Source organism: Babesia bigemina, assembly GCF_000981445.1.
Source record: "Babesia bigemina genome assembly Bbig001, chromosome : III".
Taxonomy (NCBI): Eukaryota; Apicomplexa; class Aconoidasida; order Piroplasmida; family Babesiidae; genus Babesia; species Babesia bigemina.
Genome location: NC_027218.1, coordinates 1,987,637 through 2,012,372, shown reverse-complemented (window position 1 = coordinate 2,012,372; position 24,736 = coordinate 1,987,637). Strand labels below are relative to the sequence as shown.

Below are 24,736 nucleotides of genomic sequence, written 5' to 3'. Positions count from 1 at the left end.
GGACTCCACGCGTCTACATGACCGCAGCAAGATGGGTAACGCGCTCTTGCTCGCCAACACCTTCATATTCCCGGCTCCGCCGGCGTCGGTAAGCTGCAGCGTGCCCCTCGATAACGCCCTCGCAGTACACATCCCAGCTCTATGAGCTCATATGGATCCCCAAGCGCTTTGCGTTCGACACACACAGCGGCCGCGCGGCCGCGCCTGGGTCGTTCCCCGTGCTCTACCTGCCGTCGCCCGCACCGTCCAATGTCGTCATGATATACCTCCACGGTAGGTCACGCAGCATCGCCCGGCACAGCGCGCAGGTAACTCATGCGACATCGGCCAGGTCAAGCCGGAGCTGCGGCTCATCAGCCACGAGCTGAACGCCACAATTATGGCTGTGGAGTACCCGGGCTACGGCGTCTCTCCGGAGGTGGCGGTGGCCACCGGCGAACTGATCAACTTTCGGGTCCGCGCCACCGTCAACTTCCTCATCTCGCTCGGCGTCGACCCCAGGTCGATTGTGCTTTTCGGCAGGTCGATCGGCACCGGGCCCGCTGCCGCCATAGCAGCCGAGTTCAAGAAGCGCGGCGTGCAGTGCGGCGGTGTCGTGCTGCAGTCGCCGTACATCTCGATCCACAAGATCGTCGAGGATTACTTCACCCTGGGGACCTGGCTCGTGAGCAACTTCTGGGACACGGAGAAGGCGCTGCGTGACATGGCGCCCACGACGCCGCTGCTGATCATCCACGGCCTCGTGGACGAGATCGTGCCGGTGGCTCACGGGCAGACGCTCTTCGAGTCGTACAGCAGCGACCTCAAGATGGCCGACTTCCAGCCGGCGTCCAAGCACAACATGTACTCCATCATCGAGGTAAATCACGATAAAAGTGGTAAATAGTGATGTGCAGGACGTGTGCGTTCCCATCGAGAAGTTCCTGACGACGCTGAGTCTCTCGAAGGACGCGCCGGTCGTCAACCTCAAGCTTCCGCAGTGGTGCCTCTACAGCTGCCACAAGCTCGTGAGCGGCCAGACTCTCATGGAGCGCAACCGGAAGGCCGGAATGGCCGCAAACCAGGAGAAGCAGATCTGCTCCGCCCGGACGCACGAGCGCCGGGGGAGGCCACAGCTGGTGCGGAACTATTCCATGAACGACGGCGTGCGCCCGCACGGAAAGGAGGACGATCTCGTCCCGGACGATGGCGGACTCGTCATTGCCAGGAAGATCGAGGCAGGCTCAGTCAGCGCCCGCAGCGCGCCGGCAACAGAGGGTGCACCCAGGCAGGTCAATCGCACCACCTCGAAAACCAGCTTCCAGTCCTCCCTGCAGTACCTGCAAGAGCAGAACGACATCAACAGCGACGAGATCTCAGAAATCGTCAACGACGCCATAGCGCGCACCACCAACATGTAGATGCGGGGCATGCAATGCCATTGGCACAGTCGCGATGAACTCACACCTTAAAATAGTTTACGGGTTGTTTGGCACGGCTGCGTGCGGCGAGTGCTGCGATAGAATCGACGCGAAGTCGCCCAGGTCCACTCCCGAGGCCAGCAGCTCCGAGCAGAGCGCCTCGACGTCGGCCTTGCTTAGGGCGAGCAGCGTCGGGTTGTTGTGCACGATGTCCCGGGCCATGGGCTCGGGTACACCGGCGTCGGTGAACACCGACAGCGTTTCCGCCAGGTTAGCAACGGACTGGTGCAGCTTGCGTAGCTGGCAATCCCGCGCGCCACGACGGAGTATGCTGCATACACGCTCGTTCAGCGATGGGTCAACTTCTGCCTCCGGCGATGTTGACGTGTTGCAGCGCAATGTCCTCAGCATCTGCACAATCTCGGCAGAGGATATACCCGCTTCCCGCAGCCTGTAGCTCATCTCCGTTGCGACTGCGATCGTGTTTCGCCTGCGCATGGGCTGCGGATGGCGATGTTGCCGACGAGACGGTGCGCTCACGTGCGACGGAGTGGGGATGTCGGTGGCGGAAGTGACGTGAGTAGCGCCATCTGCAGAGATGGTCGTGAACAGCCTATAGCTGTGACGTCTAGATGCCACGCGTAGCCGGGATAGCATCGTGATCGAACAAAAAACAAAGCATTCAGTGACAGGCGCTTGTCAACTACATAATGGCGTTACATGCATCACTTTATTGCTGCGATAACCGAAATAGCGCGATGCGGGTGGTACCTGGTTCAGTGCCGGTATAGCCGTTGACAGATGAAAGGTGACGATGGATTCCCGTGCAACATTCACATCAAACAGACATCATATGCCACATGTTCCCACCACCAATGCCCTCAATAGCCAAGTAAAACCTTATTCTGGTGCCTCGCCTATGTCAAAGCGAAGCAGGGCCGCCACACCGGTGAGTGTCCTCAGGAACTCGCTAGAGAAGTGCTCGTCCGAGAAGTAAAACGCGCGTGCGCCCTGATTCTTCGCGTCCTCAATAAACTTATGGACTCTTTTGCGCGTTTCGGTGCTGCCTTTGCGGATCAGGTCCTCCGAGATCAGGACGGTTTCCACTGCGCCAAGCTCGGTGGCCCTAATGACGTCCTCCAGGCCGATGGCAACGGTGTCGTCGTTCGCCTCCAGACGTTTCCGCAGCGCTTCCACCGCCCTGTTGTGCTCCACGTAATGGTGGCTGCAAAGCCGCTCGGCAAAGGATTCGTTGCTCAGCACCTCGCCGATGGCGCGGCGGTCGGACGACGTGGAGCCGCAGACGACGAAGCTTTTCAGGTGACGGTGCAGGTCGTTGTATCCCAGGCGAATCAAGTTGTCACGCAGGTACTCGTAGAAGCTCGTCTTAGTGAACCCGGGGCCGGTGATGATCACAGTGCGCGTGACCTCGAAATTGATCGAGTCGTGCAGTTTCTGGATCACGGCCTTGAAAAATGATTCCTCAGCCTTCTGGTGGTGGGAATACCGGATGTCGGAAATCTTGCGATTGGGTATGTTGTGGGTAATTGTGAACGCCTCCTTCGTGAGATAACGGAGCACCAGGAACAGCGACGCCTTCCCCGTGTCCAGCACCAAAAACGCCTGCTCAGCCTGCCCTGCCAAATCGGTCGCTTCCCGTAACTTGTCGGCGTAATATGAGTTCCAGACTTGCTGTAATAAAGCGAGTGGATCGAGGATGGGTCAATAAACCTTACCTTCGTTAGCGTGATCTTGGAGTGTAGTCGAATCTCGGCGGTGTGGTACTGTCCAATCTGCGCAACTATGACCATTAACAAGCCTCTGGAACGTACCTTAACGTATGGGTTGTCGGAGATGTTTTTACCGGAAACTTGAAGGTCGTCGTCCGATGATGCATACGTAATGCGCTGCCTCGCGTCACACTATTACAGAGACCACTAACCTCGATGGACAGATGGATGTTGAACTTCTTGACCTCCTGACTCACTGCACCGGAGCTCACGTTCTCCCTCTTCACCTTCCTGTAAACGATTGCGTTGCCCGCTTCGGAGCCTCACCTCGACGTGAACACGACGATCTCGTCACCTTCCGCCAGCAGGTTATAGATGCACCAAATGTCGTCAGGGTTCTCGGCGGTAACAGCCAACACAATGCCTCCCGACGGAGTGCGTGACCGTTTGTGAACTTGCATGACCAGACGGTGTTCGTAAGGCGGTGAAGAGTCCCTTGTAACGTCCGACCTCCGCACTGAAGTGCGGCTCAGCTATAACCGCCGGAAACTACGCTAGACATCGATATGGTGCAACTGTGTCATATCAACACTTAAATATATGTAGTATTTATATATGACAGATGTGTATCACAAGTAGGAGGCGGCCTATCGCGACATTGGAGGGATGCTGCCGTCATGGCTACGCCATACACATAATACACTTTTAACGGTTAAATAATCGATATAGCTGTTTAAATATTCTCTCTAGGTTTTGCTGGTGATCTATACGGCTTGTTGACGAGTAGAAGGTCGCATTATAGGTTGGAAGGGCCGATGTCATAACGCGTCACTGCGGAGCTATTCTCGAGTCTGCTAAACTAGCGCGATGCCATGGCCGTTGGTGGCAGTGGCATGCGGAAGTGGGATACTGCTCGGCAGATACCTCTATAGGCGGTTACCGGCGCAGTGGAAACTCCTCTCGCGCAACCCTGGACAGCTGACCGGTGTAGGCATAATGGGAGGACGCCTGGGACGGATGAACCTAAGGGGGTTCGAACAGAAAATGACATACTCCGAAGCATGTAGCATCTTAAACGTGTCGTCGACGGCGTCCAAGGACAAGATCCGCGAAAACTACAAGCAACTCATGATGCGCAACCACCCGGACAACGGAGGATCCACATACATCGCATCCAAGGTCAATGAGGCCAAGGACTATCTTCTCAAGTGAAGCAACTAGTGTCTGGTGGTATTGTGTTGCGCAACTGTCGTTGCTGTCAGCGTTGGTTGTATTTTAGTGGAGTCACCTATGTCATTCATAGTGCACGGTCGCAAGAACTATTCATGCACGTTGCCACGTAAGAGACTTATATTAACTCCGCTAAAATGGAAAAGCAAACTGCAACGGCGCCTCCTTTATAATCGCAAAAACACTGTGAAATCAGTTTAATTAGGCGGATCAACCTAATTCCGTTGGAAGCTGCGTACAGCAGACGTGATGTGGACTTCGAACACAGATTTCAATCAATATTAGATTTATTCTGCTAGTTGTTTAGGTGTTAAGTGTAAATGTTTTGATAGATTCGAGCGTACTGATGTTGACATTATTTAACACCGCTGTGTCAAAAGCCATGGAAACGCAGTTATTACTCTAATGCGAATTTCCATTGGGCGCCCAAATACAAGGTATAAACACCCATGGCATCAACAAGCAAAATCACGGCCTACATTCGAATTCTGCATAGCAATATGTAATTCAAGTTGGTTCGCTCAGCAGCACAAAAAGAATGCGTGTAACGTGTCTACTTCTGTGAACAATTTTGATATAAGTTTAGGATTGCCATGATTCTGTAGGCAGTTAACCACAGCAATGGCCTGTTGCGGATATTATACAGTTTTAATACATTAACGCATTGCGGTTACATCGATTCAATGATTTCACGTGGACTAGCTGGTATCATGCTTACTTATGCGGATTAATGGTGGAGTGTGAAGTGGATAGCTCCTTCTAGACGTCCCGACAAGCAAGCAATTGCTGAAGGCCCAGTATCGGATGCCAGGCGAGGACATGCATGACGGCGCATACGAGAACCAGGAGAGCACCAAAAGCACGACCCCAATGTATCGGTTTAAACGTCACCGCAATTGTATTTTACAACGAACGCTGCAACTGAATAAACAATTAACGATGTACTGTTGCGACTCTTGGCCAATTGATATGTGCAGCTCACATCCTGATGTTTATCACCCTATCTGCTCGCCTAGCAGATGACTGACCCACCCACCACGTACTGTCCACAGCACTAAGCATCGTGCGCTTATACTGTGTTATCTGATATGTGGTAGTTTAGGCCATGTCTGAACAGTGGTTTTCCAATGACGCTATTATTACTAATACAACAGTTTGACGAGCTCGTGCAGTACTGGCGTGTCTATATGCTACACCAACGCAACTCATCACCACTACACCACTGCCTATTGCAGGGCACCACATAATTGCATGAATCTAATGATCAATGTGACGTCTAATTTTTAAAAAAGGTCGCCATCGAAGTAATCGACGTTGCGGCATGGTGGGCGTTTTACTTCATATGGAATGAAGTTCCTTGACGTTGCTGAGGTTGGAGGAGTTGGAAGATAGGACCTCATAGCGTATACGCAGCGTGTCCATACACCGTATGATAACGCACAATACGTCATTCATATTGATCCCATTCGATTCGCCAATGGGCAATCTGCGCTGTCTTGATGTCATTCGTGAACATCTCGCTGGGTGCCTCTCTACGAATAATTATGTAACATTTCACAATACGTTATTAGTCAATCGTTTTGCCGTTGTTATATAATGCTGAGCGATAGCTGCGATAATGGAAATTGTTGGTCTTAATTATAAAATGCGATGCAAAATGGCAATTTACTGAGGATAAATTCGCGGATATGGCGGAAATGCGGTATGTGAAAGACGCACAAATGGAACAGGAGGCTGAGGGAGATGATGACGAAGATGATGATGCAGGCGATTACAGCGGTAGATGAGGCGGTACTGGGGGAACGCTGCGCACGTGTTCTTCTGCAACACCTGCATTGACATCTGTCGACGTCACACTTGGCACATCCCAACGCATTGCACTCATAATGTTCGCGGAGTGTTGTACGCTGATAGTAAAATTGTTTACAGTATGAGCATCCTTCACCTCGACATTTTTTACAACACCAAGGGCAGCAAGTACACTTCTCGGTAGCAATACATTCATTGCCACAATCTGGGCAAGGCAAATTTGTCATCATACCCTCCCTCCCTTTCCTCAACCTACAAAACCATGAAACACGTACCTCAGCATAGGACACTGGCCGTCTCCCATTGGTTTCACCACCATCCGGGTGACCGCCATCCAATTCACCGCTGGTTACATCACAAATATGCAGTTAATACAACTTAAAGACTGCCAGTATGTCGCATGTGGACGGTATCCTGGCCATGGCATGCAGGTAAACCGGCACTATCTGAGCAGTCAACTCCACCTATATTTGGTCACTCCAACGTGTAGACACCTTCATGTGCCACTACATTGTTGCGCTAACGACTGCCTATGTAGGGTAAAATGCGAATTTGATATTGTTCTCATTTACGCTGTTCATATTAATGTCACCTAACTACGCCGTCCACTGGCCATCACATCGGGTAACCACGGTAACATTCATTTCCTAGCGACGCACGTGATACTATTATGTCACCCACTCATATAACAGACAATTTACAACATCACCTAGCATAACCATCTTCAGTTTCTTACGTTGATGAGCAATCACCCAGTTTTACATCACTGGCCAGGTGAGATGCCGTAGACATTTCTCACAGGTGACTCACAACTCAGCTTACCGGATTCAGCCATCTCTTAAGTGGGCTACATGTGCATAGTTGTGCCTTGAAGTAGCCACGCTTTTATCACACCACGGTGCAGTAACACAACTAACTACTAGTGCTGTAGTGCGATCCATCACACGGCAAGTAATGACTAGATGAATGAGGTAATGATTATTAAAGAGCAAGTTGACCAATAGGGTCCTCGTCGAAGTAGTCGACGTCCTTGTAAAGTGATAACATCTTCCGTCCTTTAGTGAGTAAGGCCTTGACGTCGATGTGGTGGGAAGCCTTGGTGCGAATAAGGTGTGATCGGATGTGGAGCACGTCCAGGCGGTACAGCATCGTGTTGGCGAGGACCAGCAACGCGGTGGACCAGAGTGTCAAGAGGGTGAAGATGAATGGCTCCCGGATGTTGTAGAGGAAATTGTCCATGGCAGTCATGAGGGTTGCGATAGGGCCACCGTTGACAATTTCCTGCAGCTTGGCGGTGACATCTGAACACGTGAGTTTAGGCTGCGATCCCACCCCCGGCGGCGTGAACCCGTGTAGGTAGAGGAGGGGCATAGCATAGGGGCATGAGTGGAGCGATGAACACTTACCGCTGCCAAGATGTTTTTGCAAATCATAGTGCAGTTTGTCGAGTGACTCCCACAGTCTGTCCGGCAGGTAAGCCGCCCAGCTGAGGTAGGTATGGGCGAAGCTCTGGGAGTACAGGGCGTAGGCCCGGTAGGTGATTGGCGAGCAATGCTGGGGGCAGTTGGCAGTGGCACTGCTGCATCCAACCAGTGTGGACAGCGTACGGGGATGCTCGTTGTTGTGGTTAGAGTTGTGTTTGGATATGAGAGCCTCGGTACCCCGGATGCCTTTGACGGCGTGGAGGGAAGAGTTCTTGAGACGGTCCCAGTCGGGGCAGTCGGGGTGTGGATTGCAGAGTGAGGTGCCAAGCTTGGACAACTTACTCTGATCGAAATCGTGCAACTCGATACCGAAATGATGGAAGAACGACACCAACTCCCCGGTTGTGCGCGGCGTCCGCCTGGTGAGGCAGTTGAGGTAGGAGCACAAGGTCAGCAAGGGGTCATCGCCGCCGCAGCTGGGAGTGAGGATGGAGGAAATGGCACTGCCTTGTTGCGATGACTTAGGCAAGTCATTCGCCTGAAATCCCATCCTGACCCTGCTCTTGTGGCACAGGTTGCACGGGTCGAAGGGGTGAGTGTCGAAGTCGGAGTCCCAGCCGTCAGTCAGGAACGCCTGGAGGGGGGACTTGGAAGCAGTGATGTCACTGCCATACCCACAATCTTGCCACCCGCCACTTAGTTTGTCCCGACTACATTGCGACTTGAGGAACTGCAACTGGTGGCAGCAGGCGTAGACGTAGTCCCGCAGCTGGCAGAGGAGACAGGCGGGGTCGGGGGAATAATGAAGCTTATCATATTCTAATTTGAAGTCGATGTCAGATAGAGCATCGCCGGATTGCATACGCATTATTCCGTTCAGGACGTGTGCGGAGTAGAGACATGCCTCGGTAAGGGTGTCGGCGATATGCGATGCGGACAAGGAGGATAGATCCCCGTTGACCTGGAGGGCATACTTAGGGTAGAATGTATCGCCGTTAATTTCATTGAGTATATTTTCCATGTGTCTCTCCATCTTGGCAATAAGTCCGTACGTATTGAGACCGACCAGCCAGAAGAGCATGGCCTTGACGTTGGTGGGAGGTGGTAGATGGTCGGAGTCTGGTGGAGGGGGGAGGGTTGATGAGGTGGCAGAATCGTGAGCGTAATTCCATGGATTATTGCACATGTTGGGGTTAGGATCAACGATGAGACCGTAGTTTATAACATTGTTCCATTTGGGATTATATTCGAAAATTTTATCGGGCGTTTTTTTAGGGCTTGGACCGTAAATTCGATAAGCTTCATGTGCGTTTTCTTCGAAATCATCCACTTTTAGCGATGGTGCCAAAGCGATATCGAAGTCACCGCCGTGGAACTTTTTTTGTAACATTTCGCTTTGAACAATTTCTCCAGCACGCTTTATGCTCTCCACATGTGCCTGGGTAGCATTCTTCATTTTCTGTTCTAATTCTTCTTTATACACTTTCTTTTCGTCTTCTACACGTTGCTTCTGTTCCTCGTAATAGTCCTTAATACGCTGCGCTGCATCCTGACTCTTCTGCGCAAAGCTTTGCCCGTCGGTATCGTCTACTACTTTGAATGTAATATCTGGATGCTTGAGTGAATCTGGCAATTCGCGAGGATCAGGCAATGGAGGAAGAACAGTTGTAATTGGCGGATTCAATTGCATATGCTGAATCCTCCCCTGTCTTAATTTCTCCTCCGCATCCTTGTTGTGTTGCTCGATTCGATCCTTTTCTTGCCGCTCCAATGTCTTCAGCTCTTTCCGCTCGTCTATGTGTCGACCCAAATCATCTTGAATTTTCTCATGAAACAGTCGCTCCCGTTGATCTTGCAATTGCTCTGGCAGATCATCGTCGATAGGTTTACCCGTCACTTCGCGATACAGCAGACCAGGATACCACCACGGCCAGCGCTCACCATAGGCATCGTCGGTTGCCTGCGAGCCATCTAATTGCGGCGCAGCCTCTATAAATTTCCTCTGCTCCTCTTCCTGTCTTAAGCGCGCTTCATTAGCCCTGTTGCTACGTTGCAATGTTTTCTGTATTCTATCTAAATCCTCATCATGCTTTTTCACTCCTTTACCCTGTTGTTTCCGCTTTTCCCACTCCGCCTTAGCCTTCTTTTCTTGTTCCGCGTTTACCGTTTTTTCATCTCGTCGAAGCTGTTCCACTTCCTCCTGCTGAGCTTTACTTTCCAACGATTTCAGAAATTTTATGCCCTCAACTTTGTTCTTTATTCGTTCCTGTAGTTCCTTGGATGCGGTATCTGGAATTGGCTGACCATCAAATTCGGAAGGTTGATTAACAGCCATGCTACCATCGTCATGCCTACCTCTACCTTCTGCTGGCTCATAGTACCGACGTCCTTGAACATCACGGCCACCGGGAGGCAGAGGGTAAGGCCCGGGAGCAGGACGGCTGGGCTGACTTGGAGGGGTGGGTGGAATTCGAGATTGCAGAATTCTACGATTTGGATGTTTGGTATTAAGTTCATTCAGTATATTTTCAACGACTGTTTTCTCATATGCATTTGTTATTTTATTTACGGCGTTTTCAGACAGAGGTTTGCGATAAGACGTATTAGGTTTATTCCGACAGAATGGTTTGCCAGACATATCTACAGATTCTATTTGATTGGCAGAACATTGTATGGATTTTGTTATAGCCGCAACCGGTTTTTGCTTCCCACCCCCTCCAGCTCTATCTCCCCCGCCACCTGAATCAGCACCTGAATCACCGGATGACGTGCCATTGCTTATTTGACTTGTCTGAACCACTTGATCACGTGATTGAGCAGGGTCAGAAGCAGGTCCCTGTCCACCCGGGCCCTGACCACCACTGGAACCAGAGGCACCAGATGGCTGAGGGCCTGAAGTTGAAGCACCTGGTGTTGAAAGTTGTCCAGCGGATGTAGAGATAGCAGGCCGTGAACTATCAGTAACACCGCCCCGTGCTCCCAGCCCATTATCACCTTGCTGACCAGGCACAGCAGTAGACACCTGACCACCACCGATACCAGGTCCACCAGATGACGGAGGGACAGGACTGGAATCACTTGAACGCTGAGTTGTAACACTCTGTGAAGCGCCAGCAGGCTGCGTACCTGCATTACTACCGCCCTGTGTATCCTGCCCCTTAGCACCTGTTGGACCAGGCACAGAAGCAGACCCCTTAACACCACTGTTACCAGAGGCACTGGATGACTGAGGGCCTGGAAGTTGTACACTTGAAGGCTGAGATTTGGCAGATGATGAAGTGTCACCAGCCTTTGGACCCGCACCACCACCGCCACTTGGCGAACCATTGGGGCCAGGGACTGCAGGAGCACGGGGGGGAGTGGCTTGAGGTGTAAGCGCTGGTTGGGGTGGAGGCAGAGGCTGTTGCTTTTGAACATTATTTTGTCCTGTCTGAACTACGCTCGTTGGCTTTGAGTCAGGAGATCCTTGCTTGCCTTTATCACCTTTAGCCCCTGGCGTCCCTGACGCTCCTGCACCACCGGGACTCGGAGATGTGGGAGATTTGACAACTGATGAAGTTGCAGGATGTGCTGCACTTTGACCATTATTTTGATTCGAAGCTCCTTGATTTCTGCTTCCCGTGTTCTGCGGTCCATTCCCTGCAGTGCCTTGATCTGGAGTTCCGTCAGCTTTTTTACCCTGAGGTGGCGTAGCTGTTGTTGTAGTGGCAGGCGGCTTCACCGCCTCGGATTTAGGGGCCGTAGGCTCTGCGGCCTTGGGTGTTGTCGCTTCGGTTTTGTTGGCGGCTCCTTTTGACGTTACTGAGCTGGTTGATCCGGGCGTAGCATTTCCTTGTGTTCCGCCTTTTTGCCCACCCCCGCCGCCCGTGGTAACGGATGTTCCAGATCCTTTAGCATTGGGCGACACAGTTTCTGAAGAAGACTTGGGTTGATCTGGACAATTTTCCCCCTCCAAAATTTCCCTCAATTTCTCCAAGCCATTTTTTCGTTTAACAAACTCAACAATTACACCGTTCAATTCCTTTGGCAAATTCTTTGCAACATTGCTCGATATCCCATAGTGGTTATCAAATGTGAAACCGTAGGGGAAAAAATGTTTGGTGAAATATTCTCCCAGATTGTCGCGATATCGCTGAATGTTTGGGCCGCTTGTACTTATATTGCTCAAATTCGTACGTACTGTCTCCAAATTTGTTCTCAACCAATCCGCGGCGCTTTGCGCAAATTTTCGGGTGTTGAGGTCTTTAAGTTTCGGCGACTCTCCAGTATGGGAAAAGCGTTGACGTTTGAAAATTTTGCTAAATTGACGTTGAAGCTGAGCGCAATGATCTTTTAAATGGCCCCAATTTATGCATTTGTCTGGAGGCTTTACAACATTTTTCAGTTGATCTACTTGTTTTTTCTTTTCCGCATCGGCCACAATCTCACAAAAAGTTCCCACCAATGCAAGCGCGTTAGCTGTGTTCACCTTGTGGAGGCCGGATTTGGAGACCACCGAAGTGGCAAAAATGTCGCGGAAAAATTGATTCTTTTGTTTGTCTAGAATGTTTTTAATGTCACCTTCCATTAAATATCCCTGATAGTAACCATACCAATCGTCATTATGTCGAATCTCTTGGAAACCGAAACCTCCAGGTATAATGCCACCGTAGTTTTCAGCGTCACTAACTGTTGCTCTGAAATATTTTTGCAAGTCACCGCCGCTGGAACTCCACATCCTCCATTCCCTCTCATATCCAGGATAATCCAGCTTCCACCCTCCGCCTCCCAGAGTTCCGAATGTTGCATTCACGTCATACCAGAGATAGTACAATGCGGTAAGAAACTTAGGAATGCATTCGAGGAGAGCTTCGGTAATATCGTTTGCGTTTTTACCCCGGTAAATGCCTGCAGCTGGGTTGTGGCATAACTTTCTATGAAACTTTGTTACGTGGCCGAGAAATTGGGACAGTGCATTTTGAATTTCACGTGTATTCACACTATTATATTTATCACTAACACGCCTAGCCAGTTCTTCAGCAACCTTACCTCTCATACTACTCTGCTGAGAATCATTCAACCACTTTAGGAACTGGAGACAGTCCTTTAGAGTGCTTAAATCAATTCCATGCGCCGTCATCCTTTCCACTTCCAATGAACCAATACGTTAATTTTACATGACACGAAAGCCGGCATACCGATGATGTTAGCTAGGAAAGACCAATGCTATAAATTGACGCCCATTCCAAAACACCCTATCCAAGCCGCTAAGTGCGCTAGGTGACAAGGGTACAAAGTGCAAAAATGGGTGACAGAAATGTCACGGCGCAAAATCAAAGCGCGACAACTTCGGACCCGCTGCCAATCACTTGTCCACTCCCCTCCCCAGACAACATCAAAGACTGAAACGATACCACCATCCCACCTACCTGAGAAGGGAAGGCGGCATGTCTATGTATTTGGCAAGATTGTATCGTGACTGGCATTAACGTCTGGAGCACATGGTAAAGCACAGCATAATACATGAGGGTTCCGGGTGACATATAGAATGCCTATCCTCACCCCGCATTGACGCCGCCAAGCCGTCTCACAAAGGCGTTTTGCGGGCATCATGGCACCCACGATGCTGCGTGCCTCTGTCGCCCGGATAGACACCAGTGCCTCATTTTAGCATCACCCCAATGACCACCAGAGATTGCGAACATTACCCCACTTTGACCTCGCCAAACGAGGTGCAGATTATATATTGCTGCATCAATCGATGCACAGAGAATTGCTTTGCGATTTAACGTCCGTGCGTGATATTGCCACAGTGACAACCTCGCCCGCCGTGCCCCCGCACTCACCTTCCAGCAGCATTGAAGCATGATACACGTGGCACAGCCCACTTCAGCTGACGACCTAGGTTTCTCAATAAGCACACTATCCACATGAAATGGGCATTCTTGCAAGACTGCTTCGATGGTAACACAGAACTTTGCGTGCTGAAAACTCTTCACATGCCGACCACATTGCTCTCACCCCGTATTGAGCTGAGGGGCATAGAGAGTGTTTCACTGGCTTTAGCGACTCACACTATTTTCTAAATCTTGGTCATTGTCATCTGATTCTGAGCTTCTCACTATGAAGCACTGTCTGATATCCTCCTACCATGCCATCAGGCCGTGAACTAGTGGCATAGTCCGATGGTGCCGAGGATTCAACGCTTTGAAATTGTTGGAATGCGTCACTGCGACGTTACATATCATCTGATTATGCGCATTGTATATACTAGGATCGGATAAGGCTACCTTGTTAGGACATTCCTTCGGTTGACTGACGTGGCTTGACAGTGACTGCCGGTAATTGCTAAAGAAAAGTGGACTACTGCAACTCATAGCTAGACTTCACCAAGTGCTCATTGTTATGTGTCAGTTGCATTGCCGAAGTTTCAGTTTGTGATTAAATGAGCTAGCCACTGTATCCCATCTTCTCACTTTAGAAGTGCAAAATGTAGAGCAAAAGCGTGACGGTACGTAAATAGATTTCACCTCATTACAACGCTAACGGAGTACTACGCCACTCATACACGACTTAGATAACAGCGGACAAAGCAGCCAAATCAGCACCAGCATTTACCGCATTCTGCCATAAGCTAATGCCACCATTAAAGACAAACCAACAGCTCGACCAACACGAACTATGACAATTAAAGTGTCTAATTGCAATACGAGTTACCAAATGTGAGTTCAGTATTACTTGGAGTAGTAGTTCTCGATCTGGATGGTAGACAGGACGACACCCTTGGTGGTGACGCACCGGCACTGTCGTACAAGGTGTTACCTCTCTGCAACTCAAGACATACAACAAACGGGACATAATACAAGCACAGTTACAAAAGACTAGTATCAATAGTTTGGAAATGAAAACAACAAACAAAAAAATCTGGTGCAGGTGCAGACGTACAAGATGCGGATGCCCAAGTAGCTGTGGAAGCTCGGAGAGAGGGCGTTCACGTAACAAACCAGATACGAGCTGGTATTTCTGTGAGAGAAGATGTGACTCCCGGATATTATGAACACTTTGTGAATTGCCATTGTTGCCGAGCAGGGCGGATGCCAACACATGGCGCCGGTGACGGTCGGCAACAGGAAAGCGTGGATGCCGCAGCGCATACCAAGAGAGTGCACGTACAGTGGTATTAATAACGGCGAATAGACGTGCCAAATGAACTTCAGGTGTCGGACACTGTACAACTTAAAATAGGCTCAACCTCATTTTATTACGCCGTTTGCCAAGTCGGCTGCATTGTGTGTTACTACAGCTCTTTGGAAGCTGTGCGCGTGGCACTAATCCTTGCCAATGGCGTGAGATGCGACTACGGTTTGCTCTGTTTTTCAGTGGCTATCTGTAATGCAAAAAATTTGAAGGCGTCACATGTTTGTTTGTATACGAGCTCACAATTTAGAAAACCTGCAACTCCCATAACATCCAACATTAAATAACATGTAGTACCAATCATTAAGATTCAGTAGCTCCAGTAATGTTGATGAGCAATGTCCGGCAGTCCATGTCTAGCCACGGTAGACCACGGGGGCAGGTCATACAAAGACATCTTAATGCGATGGTCGTATATAAAGTACCGATGCTAATATGCTTTGCTAATATTCCGTGACTCAAATTGGCAATTGCGAAGTGTAAGCTTCTAGATAATACCGGACTCAGTAACAGCCCATAGATTGATGCGATGGGCAACAACAAAACATATGATTGCTCATGTTGGTATGTTAACCAGTAATACGACAATAATCATGTTGGAAAAAGCGCAAGTCAGAGAAGTCGGCGAAAGGCGTTCAGGAAATCTCTGCTGAATCGGATAATCCATATGATTATGGCTGGGATATTAGACCTTAGATAACACTACGTCGTTTTGTGCTTTAATATTGAGCATATGAATGAATGATCTTACATTTGGTTATGTGCCAACAAATGGAGTTGGGTGGTTAATCGAAGGGCGAATCGTTGGTAGGTGGATGTCTCCAAGCCCACAACAGGTGGGAGCTGAGTAAGGCGTGACGCATTCAAGGATATAACAGTGTGGAGTTCGAGACGTGGCGCTGTTAAAAGGGCAACTAATCTGATGCATCACTCCATGGTTGAATTTACAACATCGAAAACATAATGTAGGCATGAATGTGGGGTAGGCTCATCAGTCTAACTACGACTGGCTGGGTGTGGCGTTTATGTGGTGAGAAACGCGCCGTTGTGATATCTCGGTGACGTATTTGGTGGCGGATGCTTCGGTGCTCCCCTAGTGCCTGGAGGAGACGGCTTGGCGGCGTCAATGCGGGGTGAGGATAGGCATTCTATATGTCACCCGGAACCCTCATGTATTATGCTGTGCTTTACCATGTGCTCCAGACGTTAATGCCAGTCACGATACAATCTTGCCAAATACATAGACATGCCGCCTTCCCTTCTCAGGTAGGTGGGATGGTGGTACCGTTTCAGTCTTTCATGTTGTCTACGAAGGCGGAGTGGACAAGTGGCTGCCGGTCCACGCTTGTCGCGCTTGGCTTTTGTGCCGTGACATACCTCTGTCATTCAGATTGCTTCATTGTACCCTTGTCACCTAGCGCACTTAGCGGCTTGGATAGGGTGTTTTGGAATGGGCGTCACCTTAGCGATCTTATCCCTTTAGGGTTTGCTGGTTGACACCATACGAACGCTTACCGTAGAGTTTGTTAAGCTGATATTGATGATTGAAAGTTCAGAGGATGTCGGGGCATGGAGTCACGTTAGACACTCTTAAGGAGTGCTTTGAGTTCTTGGAATGGTTGAACGGCGGTCAAGGTCAAAAGAACAATGTTGTAAACGCGTTTATGACGAAATTGAGACCGTATTATGGATCTAACTCACAATTCAAGAAGCAATTACAAAATCGATATGTTAATTTCGTAAAAAATGTCGCCAGTCTACATAAGAAATTGTCATCTCAGCAAGTTTCGAGACGGGGCACTTATAAAGTAACACCAAGGGATGCAAATCAGATTCTGGACGCACTTTTAGAGTGCACCCCTAAGTTCCTTGCTGCGCTTTCTTTCATACAGTATCACGTTGATGCTACGTTTCGTGATGTTGGCGGTGGGGATTGGGCTTTACAGTCTCCTAAGTCCAGAGATTTTCAGGAGTTTTTGACTACTGGGAATAACATTATTCGTGGAGGGTTTGATGCCATGGAACTTGGTAATGTAAAGGGTGGCACACTAGTAGAGGATTTAAAAACAATTTTAAATAAATACGGTGCTAGAGGAAATCCGGTGCATGATCATTTTCGAAATGTTATATTGACGACATTAGGAAAATCGTTGGACGCTGTGAATACCGGGAACGCCGTCTTTCTTCTGCCCGTATTTTGCGAGTTGGTGATTGGTGACCCTGACGGCAATAAGTACAAATCGTCTGTGGAAAAAGCCATTGGAACTAATACAATATGTTGGACAGATTTAAAAGATCATTGTCAACTTCTGAAAGAACACATCGATCAACTGACGGCCGCAGGATTTTCTGCTACCGGTATAGCGTTTAAACCTAAAGAGCCTGTTAAATTTGTTACAAAGGCCGCCGAGTGGTGCAAAGCGAACTTGTCAAAAGCCGCAGGCGAATTAGGTAAAATGATACCTCCGTCAATCAGATCGACGGCTGAGCTGCAATCATATGCCAAGGATAAACTATACCCCAATGGGTTCATTTTCGACGGGAGTAAACCGAGAGTGTGGGCCAAATCATCCAATTTAAATAAATGGGATCCTATATTCCAAAAGTTCGTCCAGCTGGATGAGACGTTGCGAACGCTCAAGGAAATCTTGGAAGGAACATACAACAAGTCATGCACAGCGCCGTCCTCCCCTAAACCACAGCCCTCCCATGTTAAGGTCCCCGAGGCTCCCAAGGAAGTTGTGCCGGAGAAGAAAGTTCCAGCTTCGCCTGGAACCGAGGCCGTCAAACCTGTGGTCACCAAAGCCGAGGCTGCGAAGCCGACTGCCACTAAAACCGAGGCGACTAAAACGGAGGCTGCGAAGCCCCAAGCTAAGAATGCTGGAGGAAGTACAGATCAAAATACTAGTCAAAGTGGAGCGAAACCTGGAACTTCATCAGTCGGCACACCTTCATCTCCGCATCCCGGTGGTACAGGAGCTCCAGGGCCTCCTGGTACAGGGACTACAAAATCTTCTCCACCTAAAGATACTGTTCAAAAGCAACAGTCTCCATCTCCACCCCAACCAGCGCTTCCACCTGCAGTCTCTCCCCCCGGTGCTCCTGCAGCCGCTGGCTCCCCTGGTAAGCCGGGTAGCGGGGGCGGGAGTACAAAAGGCGGTGGTGATGCGGGTCAAAAGGCTGCCGCCTCTCCAGCTCCGAAACCTCAGACTCCCAGTGATACAAGTTCACGCCCTCAGTCATCTGTTGTCCCTGCTCCGGATGGTGTCCCTAGCACCGGTAGTGGTCAGGGTCTTCCTGGAGCTGTTCAACCGGGTGGTAATGGGCGGGGTAAGGATACGCAGGGCGGTGGTCTTAAAACTCAACAGCCTGCTGGATCTCCACCTACTGCCCATCCACAGACTCCAAATGTTCAATCTGCAGGCTCCCCGTCACCTGGTGTCCCTGCTCCCGGTGGTGGTTCGGGCACGAGTGGTACGGGGTCCACTTCAGGCGCCACTCAACAAAGTGGTCCAACTACATCGCAGAATTCCACTGTCGCTACTACTACGACATCCGCTGGCCCGGGTACTGGCGCGGGTGGCGGAGCTGGAGGGGGTGGGAGTTCAAATTCTCAAACTCAGGCACAGTGCCCTTCTCATATGAGATCGGAGCGTAAAGGTACTGAAACATACTGCCATCCAAGTGTTACGTTAACACGTCGCCCTGATTTCAAGGTCAGTAATCCCGATGAGGTATGGAATGCAATCCAGTCGAAAACATTGCCAAGCTATATAACTACCGCCGCTAATAACCATACGACTACGCAGTACAAAACTGTCTCGACCAGTGTCAATCACCCCAACCACACTACTCAAGGATCTTTCCAGCATCCTACCGATGGACGTAATCGTCATGCGAAGCCATACTACGTTCCAGCAGATGGTAGACCCAGGAAGGGTGTCATGGGCATAAGGGATGTTCCTTCTCTAGACTTCGACGGTGAATCAATACCGGACAAGTCTTTGAAACGTGTACAACAGGAAATGCGCAGAAATGGAGAATTGGGTAAAAAACGCGTGGCTGTAAAAGTGCGAGCAAAGCATGATCAGGCGTTGCGTGACGTACAAGACCGATGGAATAAAGATGCCGAGAAGATTAAAACGGAAGATAAAGAATGGAGAAAACGACAAGAAGCGGGAAAATTACTAAAGCAGTCCGATGATTATGCTATAGTGCAACAGGAGAGAAAGAGGGCGGCCGCAGAGGCGTTGCAAAAAAAGTTGGACGATCACCGTATAGCACAAGAAGAGGAATTGAAGAAAATACAAAGCGCTCCATCCGTAGATTTAGATGGATCTCAGCCTATCTATCAATATCCATATGTCATTAATAACCATCAGGACGACTTTTTGTCAATGTATTCCGTTGATGGCGGTGTAATTCCGGATCCGTACAAAGATCAGAATGACAGTGAACGTAAACGCAAAAGTGATGATGCACTTCATGATATCCTTACTGAAAAACAATTGCAACTTGCACTTAACTTGGAAACAGAGCAAAAATTTAAAGACGCACGTGATGTGGAATTACAAAAATTTCTACATCATGTTCAAGATCAGAGTACGGCTGCAGAAGGGCTTGTGTCTGGTAAGATAGTTACGCCATCACAACCCGAATCCTATAAGTACCAAGCCTTTACAGTTGCGGATGGTACACCTATGGTTGATAAACGCCACTTACAAGAAGATGATATCGGCAAGTTGCAACGTAAATCGGCAGGTGATGATTGGAATGATTATGTTCAGCGCCGAAAAGAAAGCCTAGACAAGGAAGAAAAACGCCATAGGGATGAAGTTGCCAAAAAGAACTCAGACGCAATTGAGGCGATTAAGAGCATGGGTATCCCACAAGTCATTACGGAGCATGCCCCGAGACGTCCCTCACCAATTTTATATGAACTACCGCATTTCGACATTCAAGTCGCCAAACATACATTGCCAGACGACGATCTCGACTTCGATTTGGATTTCGATGATGACTCAACCCATATTACAAATGAGACGCCAACTGACTTCGTAGATCCACCATTTCCAGCAATCTCATTCAATATACCGCCTCCGGGGCCAGAACAACCCTTGCCACCACCCGAAGATTTCAGTCCAGATATTATCAGTCGACCCGACCTTAAAATGTGCATTGCCCCGTGGATGAATCAGACCAAAACTGGAGACTCCCCCGACATCCCCGAGACAGAGCTGTTCCCATCGCAGGCCCCGCGCACTGTCCGGGATATGCTCACTTGGCTCGCAGGGCTTCGGAACCCAAAGCATCACGATACCCTGAAACAATGTATTAAAAGGGCATTTGGTGGCTTACATGACGACCCTTCACAGCTTGCACTTTCCGTCAACGGTTCTTACGTCCGACCCACAGATGTCTTCGACATACTCCAGCTTACCGCCATGTTTGCAGGTTCCGTGCTCACCGCTATCGCACCTAACTGGAGAGCTAGTGTTGCAACAAGAACTGTGCAGCCTAAGTCATCCGATGAGCCTGATTGCTGCGCCCTCCTCTGCCAGCTGCGGGACTACGTCTACGCCTGCTGCCACCAGTTGCAGTTCCTCAAGTCGCAATGTAGTCGGGACAAACTAAGTGGCGGGTGGCAAGATTGTGGGTATGGCAGTGACATCACTGCTTCCAAGTCCCCCCTCCAGGCGTTCCTGACTGACGGCTGGGACTCCGACTTCGACACTCACCCCTTCGACCCGTGCAACCTGTGCCACAAGAGCAGGGTCAGGATGGGATTTCAGGCGAATGACTTGCCTAAGTCATCGCAACAAGGCAGTGCCATTTCCTCCATCCTCACTCCCAGCTGCGGCGGCGATGACCCCTTGCTGACCTTGTGCTCCTACCTCAACTGCCTCACCAGGCGGACGCCGCGCACAACCGGGGAGTTGGTGTCGTTCTTCCATCATTTCGGTATCGAGTTGCACGATTTCGATCAGAGTAAGTTGTCCAAGCTTGGCACCTCACTCTGCAATCCACACCCCGACTGCCCCGACTGGGACCGTCTCAAGAACTCTTCCCTCCACGCCGTCAAAGGCATCCGGGGTACCGAGGCTCTCATATCCAAACACAACTCTAACCACAACAACGAGCATCCCCGTACGCTGTCCACACTGGTTGGATGCAGCAGTGCCACTGCCAACTGCCCCCAGCATTGCTCGCCAATCACCTACCGGGCCTACGCCCTGTACTCCCAGAGCTTCGCCCACACCTACCTCAGCTGGACGGTGTACCTGCCGGACAGTCTGCGGGAGTCACTCGAAAAACTACATTATGATCTCAAGAAGCACGTTAGTATCAAGTGTTCATCGCTTTACTTGTGTTCCACTGCCCTTCCCCTCCTCTACACTCACGGGATCACGCCGCCGGAGATGGGATTGCAGTCACCACTCAAATGTGCAGACGTCATCTCCAAGCTGAAGGAAATTGTCAACGGTGGGCCTATCGCATCACTCATGACTGCCATGGACAATTTCCTCTACAACATCCGGGAGCCATTCATCTTCACCCTCGTCGCACTGTGGTCCACAGCATTGCTGGTCCTCGCCAACACGATGCTGTACCGCCTGGACGTGCTCCACATCCGATCACACCTTATTCGCACTAAGGCTTCCCACCACATCGACGTCAAGGCCTTACTCACTAAAGGACGGAAGATGTTATCACTTTACAAGGACGTCGACTACTTCGACGAGGACCCTATTGGTCAACTTGCTCTTTAATAATCATTACCTCATTCATCTAGTCATTACTTGCCTTGTGATGGATCGCACTACAGCACTAGTGGTTAGTTGTATTACGGCAGCATCTATGGCACCGTGGTGAGAGAAAAGCGTGACTGCTTCCAGGCACAACTATGCACATGTAGCCCAATTGAGAGACAACTGAATCAGGTAAGCTGAGTTGTGAGTTACCTGTGAGAGATGTCTACGGCATCTCACGTGGCCAGTGCTGTAAAACTGGGTGATTGATCATCAACGCAGGCAATTGGCGATGGCCATAGTAGGTGAGTTGCTATGTTGTTGCCGAGCTAGTAGTTGTAGTGTAGGCAATGTGAGTCTTTAGGCAATGGAAGCTGCTGCGTCTTTTATGTGATGGACAGTGGACAGCGTGGCTGCGTTGCATGGATCGTAACGGCGAACATGAGGAACGTATTAACCAATAAATGTGCCTCACATAGGCACTCATGTCACAAATGTGATGATATTCATAAGCGGCGGCAGCAACTTTATACGGTCTGTGATGGATGCAGTTGGCTGCCCATCTGGCACTGGTTAACCTGCATGCCACGGCCTGGATGGTATCAACATGCTTTAGCTTGGTTGTACTTCAGTTGTGATAGCTGCATAGTTGTGATGTGAGTGGCGGTGCACTGGGTGGTCATCATCTTGCTGCTACCGTGGCGCCGATGGGGGATGGTCAGTGTCCTTGCCGAGGTGCGTGTTCATGAGTGCAGTTGGTGAGTGCTGCTTAAGTGATTGATATGCTTGCAGGTTGAGGGGAGTGGGAGCGGCAGTGGTAGTGTTGCAGTTGGTGAGTGCTGCTTGAGTGATTGATAGTTTGCAGGCTGAGTGGAGTGGGAGCGGCAGTGGTAGTGTTGCAGTTGGTGAGTGCGTTGCTAGGTTATTGATATGTTCGCAGGTTGAGGGGACTGGGAAGGGAAGGGGAAGATGAGTTATTACTAGTGTATATGTAATACTGGATGTAAAGCGTTTCATTGGTGCTATTGCTGTCCGTGGTGCTGTGATAAATGTACGACTCGCGGAAGTTGCGATGGATGTTACGGAAATAACCTAATATGTGTGCGTAACAAGTACTGCCATTACAAAGGATGTGGTGCCGGAAATAAACCCTGTACAGACATTTACAAGTGTCAATGTAACTGTTGTCGACAGAAATGTCAAGAGAATGATGCCACCTGCAAAGCCCCTGATTCCGTCATTCAACCACTTCCCGCTGCTCCCTCCAGTCTTCACTCCGAGTCCGTCAGTCAAGCGCAGTTGTCCGATTTCTCTGAGGCACAGCCTTCAATCGGCGAACATACTGAAGAAGCCTCCACACTTTCCCCCCCTGACCCCCAAGCCATCGCCGCCGTCATCGTTGCCATCATCGTCGCCATCATCCTGCTCGACCTGTGCATCTTCCGCTTCCCGGTAGGCCGCAACATCCGCGATTTCCTCGTCCGCAAGATACCCTTCTGCATCGCGTTCTACAGCTGATCTCGACAATTTGTTAGCGCAAACATTGTAATCCAAATCCCACTGATCACCCAACTGCCAGCTGACATCTAATGTTATAGACAGTAATGATTACGTTGATGACCAATAACATAAGCAGCGAGGTGACCGTAACACCCATCCCTTACATCATCATCGCCGCCGTCGCCCTCATCTTCCTCGTCATCATTTTCATGATTGACGGCTTGTGGCTTATGCATCGTAAATAAGAAGATGGTGCTTGCAATAAGGAGTTTGAGAACGGATGCAAAACCTGCGCCTCACGCACCGCCAATCCCTCTGCTTGAGTATATCCTCACCTAACCGGCAAGCATTTAGTTTACGCAAATGTGCTGACATGGGATCGCTCTAATTAATTAATTGGAGTTGTTGACCTCATGTCGTGAGCAAAGTGGAACTGAACAGATGGTAGTCCAGGATGTCACCTGATGAATGATGCACCATCTGACGTGACGGGCCATCAGGTGGGTTGGTGAGTGGAATGTGAATTAGATGACGCTTATAGTGGCAACATTGTAGTAATCACTACAATGGTAAAATCGTGCCGCAGCTCAACTAGGGGCTCCGCTGCGCATCTATATCTTGGAACGAAGCAGATTATAGGTGGGGTTGCTACAGTGGTCTGGGATGATGTACATTGAAGTGCCGTCCCGTCTTCACTTGTTATGGAAGTACCATCATAATGCATGCTGGGAGTGGATATTAATGGTGCGTCAGATTTGCGAGATCGCAGATATTTTTGCCCCAGCACAATAAGGATGGTATAGTAAATTTATGGGTATCGTCATTCTATGTATTTACTTCACAGAGTGATATAGTAGTGAGGTAAGTTGTTTATCGCTCTGCAGGGTGCATTTTCGAAACAGCTTCTAAGACAATGAGTTTCGAGTGTAAGTCGTGTGACGTTAGTCAACAGGGCGGTAAGTATACAATCAAGTTATGCTCCAGTTGTACATTCAAATACATGTTGCCAGGGGTGTTGATAGGCGTTGCTTGTTCTCTCTTAATATTCGCCATATGTTTCAACGTCGGGATTGTGGCATTGGAAACAGACGTGTTCTCCAATATGTTCCGAAAATCTCCAAGCCTTCCATCCAATAAATAACCATGGGCAACGAAGTCCACATAGTCCCACAGTAGCCAAGTCACATCCGATGTCAATTTGGTAATTCCACTAAACTAAATGGTCTCTCATATGATATATAATAATCACACGTGGAGGTAACTCAGCATAACTAAGTTTAACATCGGTAATATCCTGGCTACGCCAGTGTAACCCCATTGTGCACGGATGTTGGGTGCACTCAGCCAATTTCGCATTTTGCCTCTTAGATCAAGACTCAGTTGTTAATACCCGCCTAATGCATTTCAGTAGTGCTGTATCACAATGGGGCAGCGGGGCTATTGTACGTGGAGATGTAGAGCGAGGCAAAAATGTCGTTTCTCCGTGGACCGACTCAGTAAGACAGTACCCAGCAATAACGAACTATCCGGAATCCGGTAATCCAACGTATAATGCGCAAAGCATAACGGAATCCACGTGCAACGGGTAGTGATCCACGAAACACGTAAAATAGTGATGAGCGATATGATACCCAGAGAAGACTACGGCTCCGTAGAAGACCCTCGTGCCCAACCTGGATGGATGCCCGCATGGATGGCACCAGTGACGTCCGGCAATG

At 49.6% G+C, this 24,736-nt stretch overlaps 10 protein-coding genes across 10 annotated transcripts; 4 read left to right on the top strand and 6 right to left on the bottom strand.

Moving 5' to 3' along the window:
- Positions 1-31: 31 nt before the first annotated feature.
- BBBOND_0308220 (Abhydrolase domain-containing protein) lies at positions 32-1,400 on the top strand (the record flags this gene model as incomplete). Its single annotated transcript, XM_012913650.1, has 4 exons — positions 32-88; positions 126-273; positions 309-859; positions 897-1,400. 4 exons carry the CDS (start codon positions 32-34, stop codon positions 1,398-1,400), a joined length of 1,260 nt encoding a protein of 419 aa, XP_012769104.1.
- Positions 1,401-1,457: 57 nt separating this feature from the next.
- Positions 1,458-1,862, bottom strand: BBBOND_0308210 (hypothetical protein; the record flags this gene model as incomplete). The annotated part of the gene is made up of 1 exon (XM_012913649.1): positions 1,458-1,862. One exon carries the CDS (start codon positions 1,860-1,862, stop codon positions 1,458-1,460), a length of 405 nt encoding a protein of 134 aa, XP_012769103.1.
- A 438-nt stretch (positions 1,863-2,300) lies between these two features.
- Positions 2,301-3,591, bottom strand: BBBOND_0308200 (eRF1 domain 3 family protein, putative; the record flags this gene model as incomplete). Its single annotated transcript, XM_012913648.1, has 5 exons — positions 2,301-3,092; positions 3,137-3,193; positions 3,233-3,307; positions 3,343-3,421; positions 3,458-3,591. 5 exons carry the CDS (start codon positions 3,589-3,591, stop codon positions 2,301-2,303), a joined length of 1,137 nt encoding a protein of 378 aa, XP_012769102.1.
- A 406-nt stretch (positions 3,592-3,997) lies between these two features.
- Positions 3,998-4,342, top strand: BBBOND_0308190 (DnaJ domain containing protein, putative; the record flags this gene model as incomplete). Its single annotated transcript, XM_012913647.1, has 1 exon — positions 3,998-4,342. One exon carries the CDS (start codon positions 3,998-4,000, stop codon positions 4,340-4,342), a length of 345 nt encoding a protein of 114 aa, XP_012769101.1.
- A 1,789-nt stretch (positions 4,343-6,131) lies between these two features.
- On the bottom strand, positions 6,132-6,365 carry BBBOND_0308180 (hypothetical protein; the record flags this gene model as incomplete). Its single annotated transcript, XM_012913646.1, has 1 exon — positions 6,132-6,365. One exon carries the CDS (start codon positions 6,363-6,365, stop codon positions 6,132-6,134), a length of 234 nt encoding a protein of 77 aa, XP_012769100.1.
- A 785-nt stretch (positions 6,366-7,150) lies between these two features.
- BBBOND_0308170 (hypothetical protein) lies at positions 7,151-12,712 on the bottom strand (the record flags this gene model as incomplete). The annotated part of the gene is made up of 1 exon (XM_012913645.1): positions 7,151-12,712. The coding sequence occupies one exon, from the start codon at positions 12,710-12,712 to the stop codon at positions 7,151-7,153; it is 5,562 nt and encodes a 1,853-aa protein (XP_012769099.1).
- Positions 12,713-14,269: 1,557 nt separating this feature from the next.
- Positions 14,270-14,648, bottom strand: BBBOND_0308160 (hypothetical protein; the record flags this gene model as incomplete). Its single annotated transcript, XM_012913644.1, has 2 exons — positions 14,270-14,398; positions 14,577-14,648. The coding sequence occupies 2 exons, from the start codon at positions 14,646-14,648 to the stop codon at positions 14,270-14,272; spliced, it is 201 nt and encodes a 66-aa protein (XP_012769098.1).
- Positions 14,649-16,328: 1,680 nt separating this feature from the next.
- On the top strand, positions 16,329-21,539 carry BBBOND_0308150 (hypothetical protein; the record flags this gene model as incomplete). The annotated part of the gene is made up of 1 exon (XM_012913643.1): positions 16,329-21,539. One exon carries the CDS (start codon positions 16,329-16,331, stop codon positions 21,537-21,539), a length of 5,211 nt encoding a protein of 1,736 aa, XP_012769097.1.
- A 1,305-nt stretch (positions 21,540-22,844) lies between these two features.
- Positions 22,845-23,254, bottom strand: BBBOND_0308140 (hypothetical protein; the record flags this gene model as incomplete). The annotated part of the gene is made up of 2 exons (XM_012913642.1): positions 22,845-23,090; positions 23,183-23,254. 2 exons carry the CDS (start codon positions 23,252-23,254, stop codon positions 22,845-22,847), a joined length of 318 nt encoding a protein of 105 aa, XP_012769096.1.
- A 330-nt stretch (positions 23,255-23,584) lies between these two features.
- On the top strand, positions 23,585-24,159 carry BBBOND_0308130 (hypothetical protein; the record flags this gene model as incomplete). Its single annotated transcript, XM_012913641.1, has 3 exons — positions 23,585-23,657; positions 23,903-23,974; positions 24,029-24,159. 3 exons carry the CDS (start codon positions 23,585-23,587, stop codon positions 24,157-24,159), a joined length of 276 nt encoding a protein of 91 aa, XP_012769095.1.
- Between the last annotated feature and the right edge of the window lie 577 nt (positions 24,160-24,736).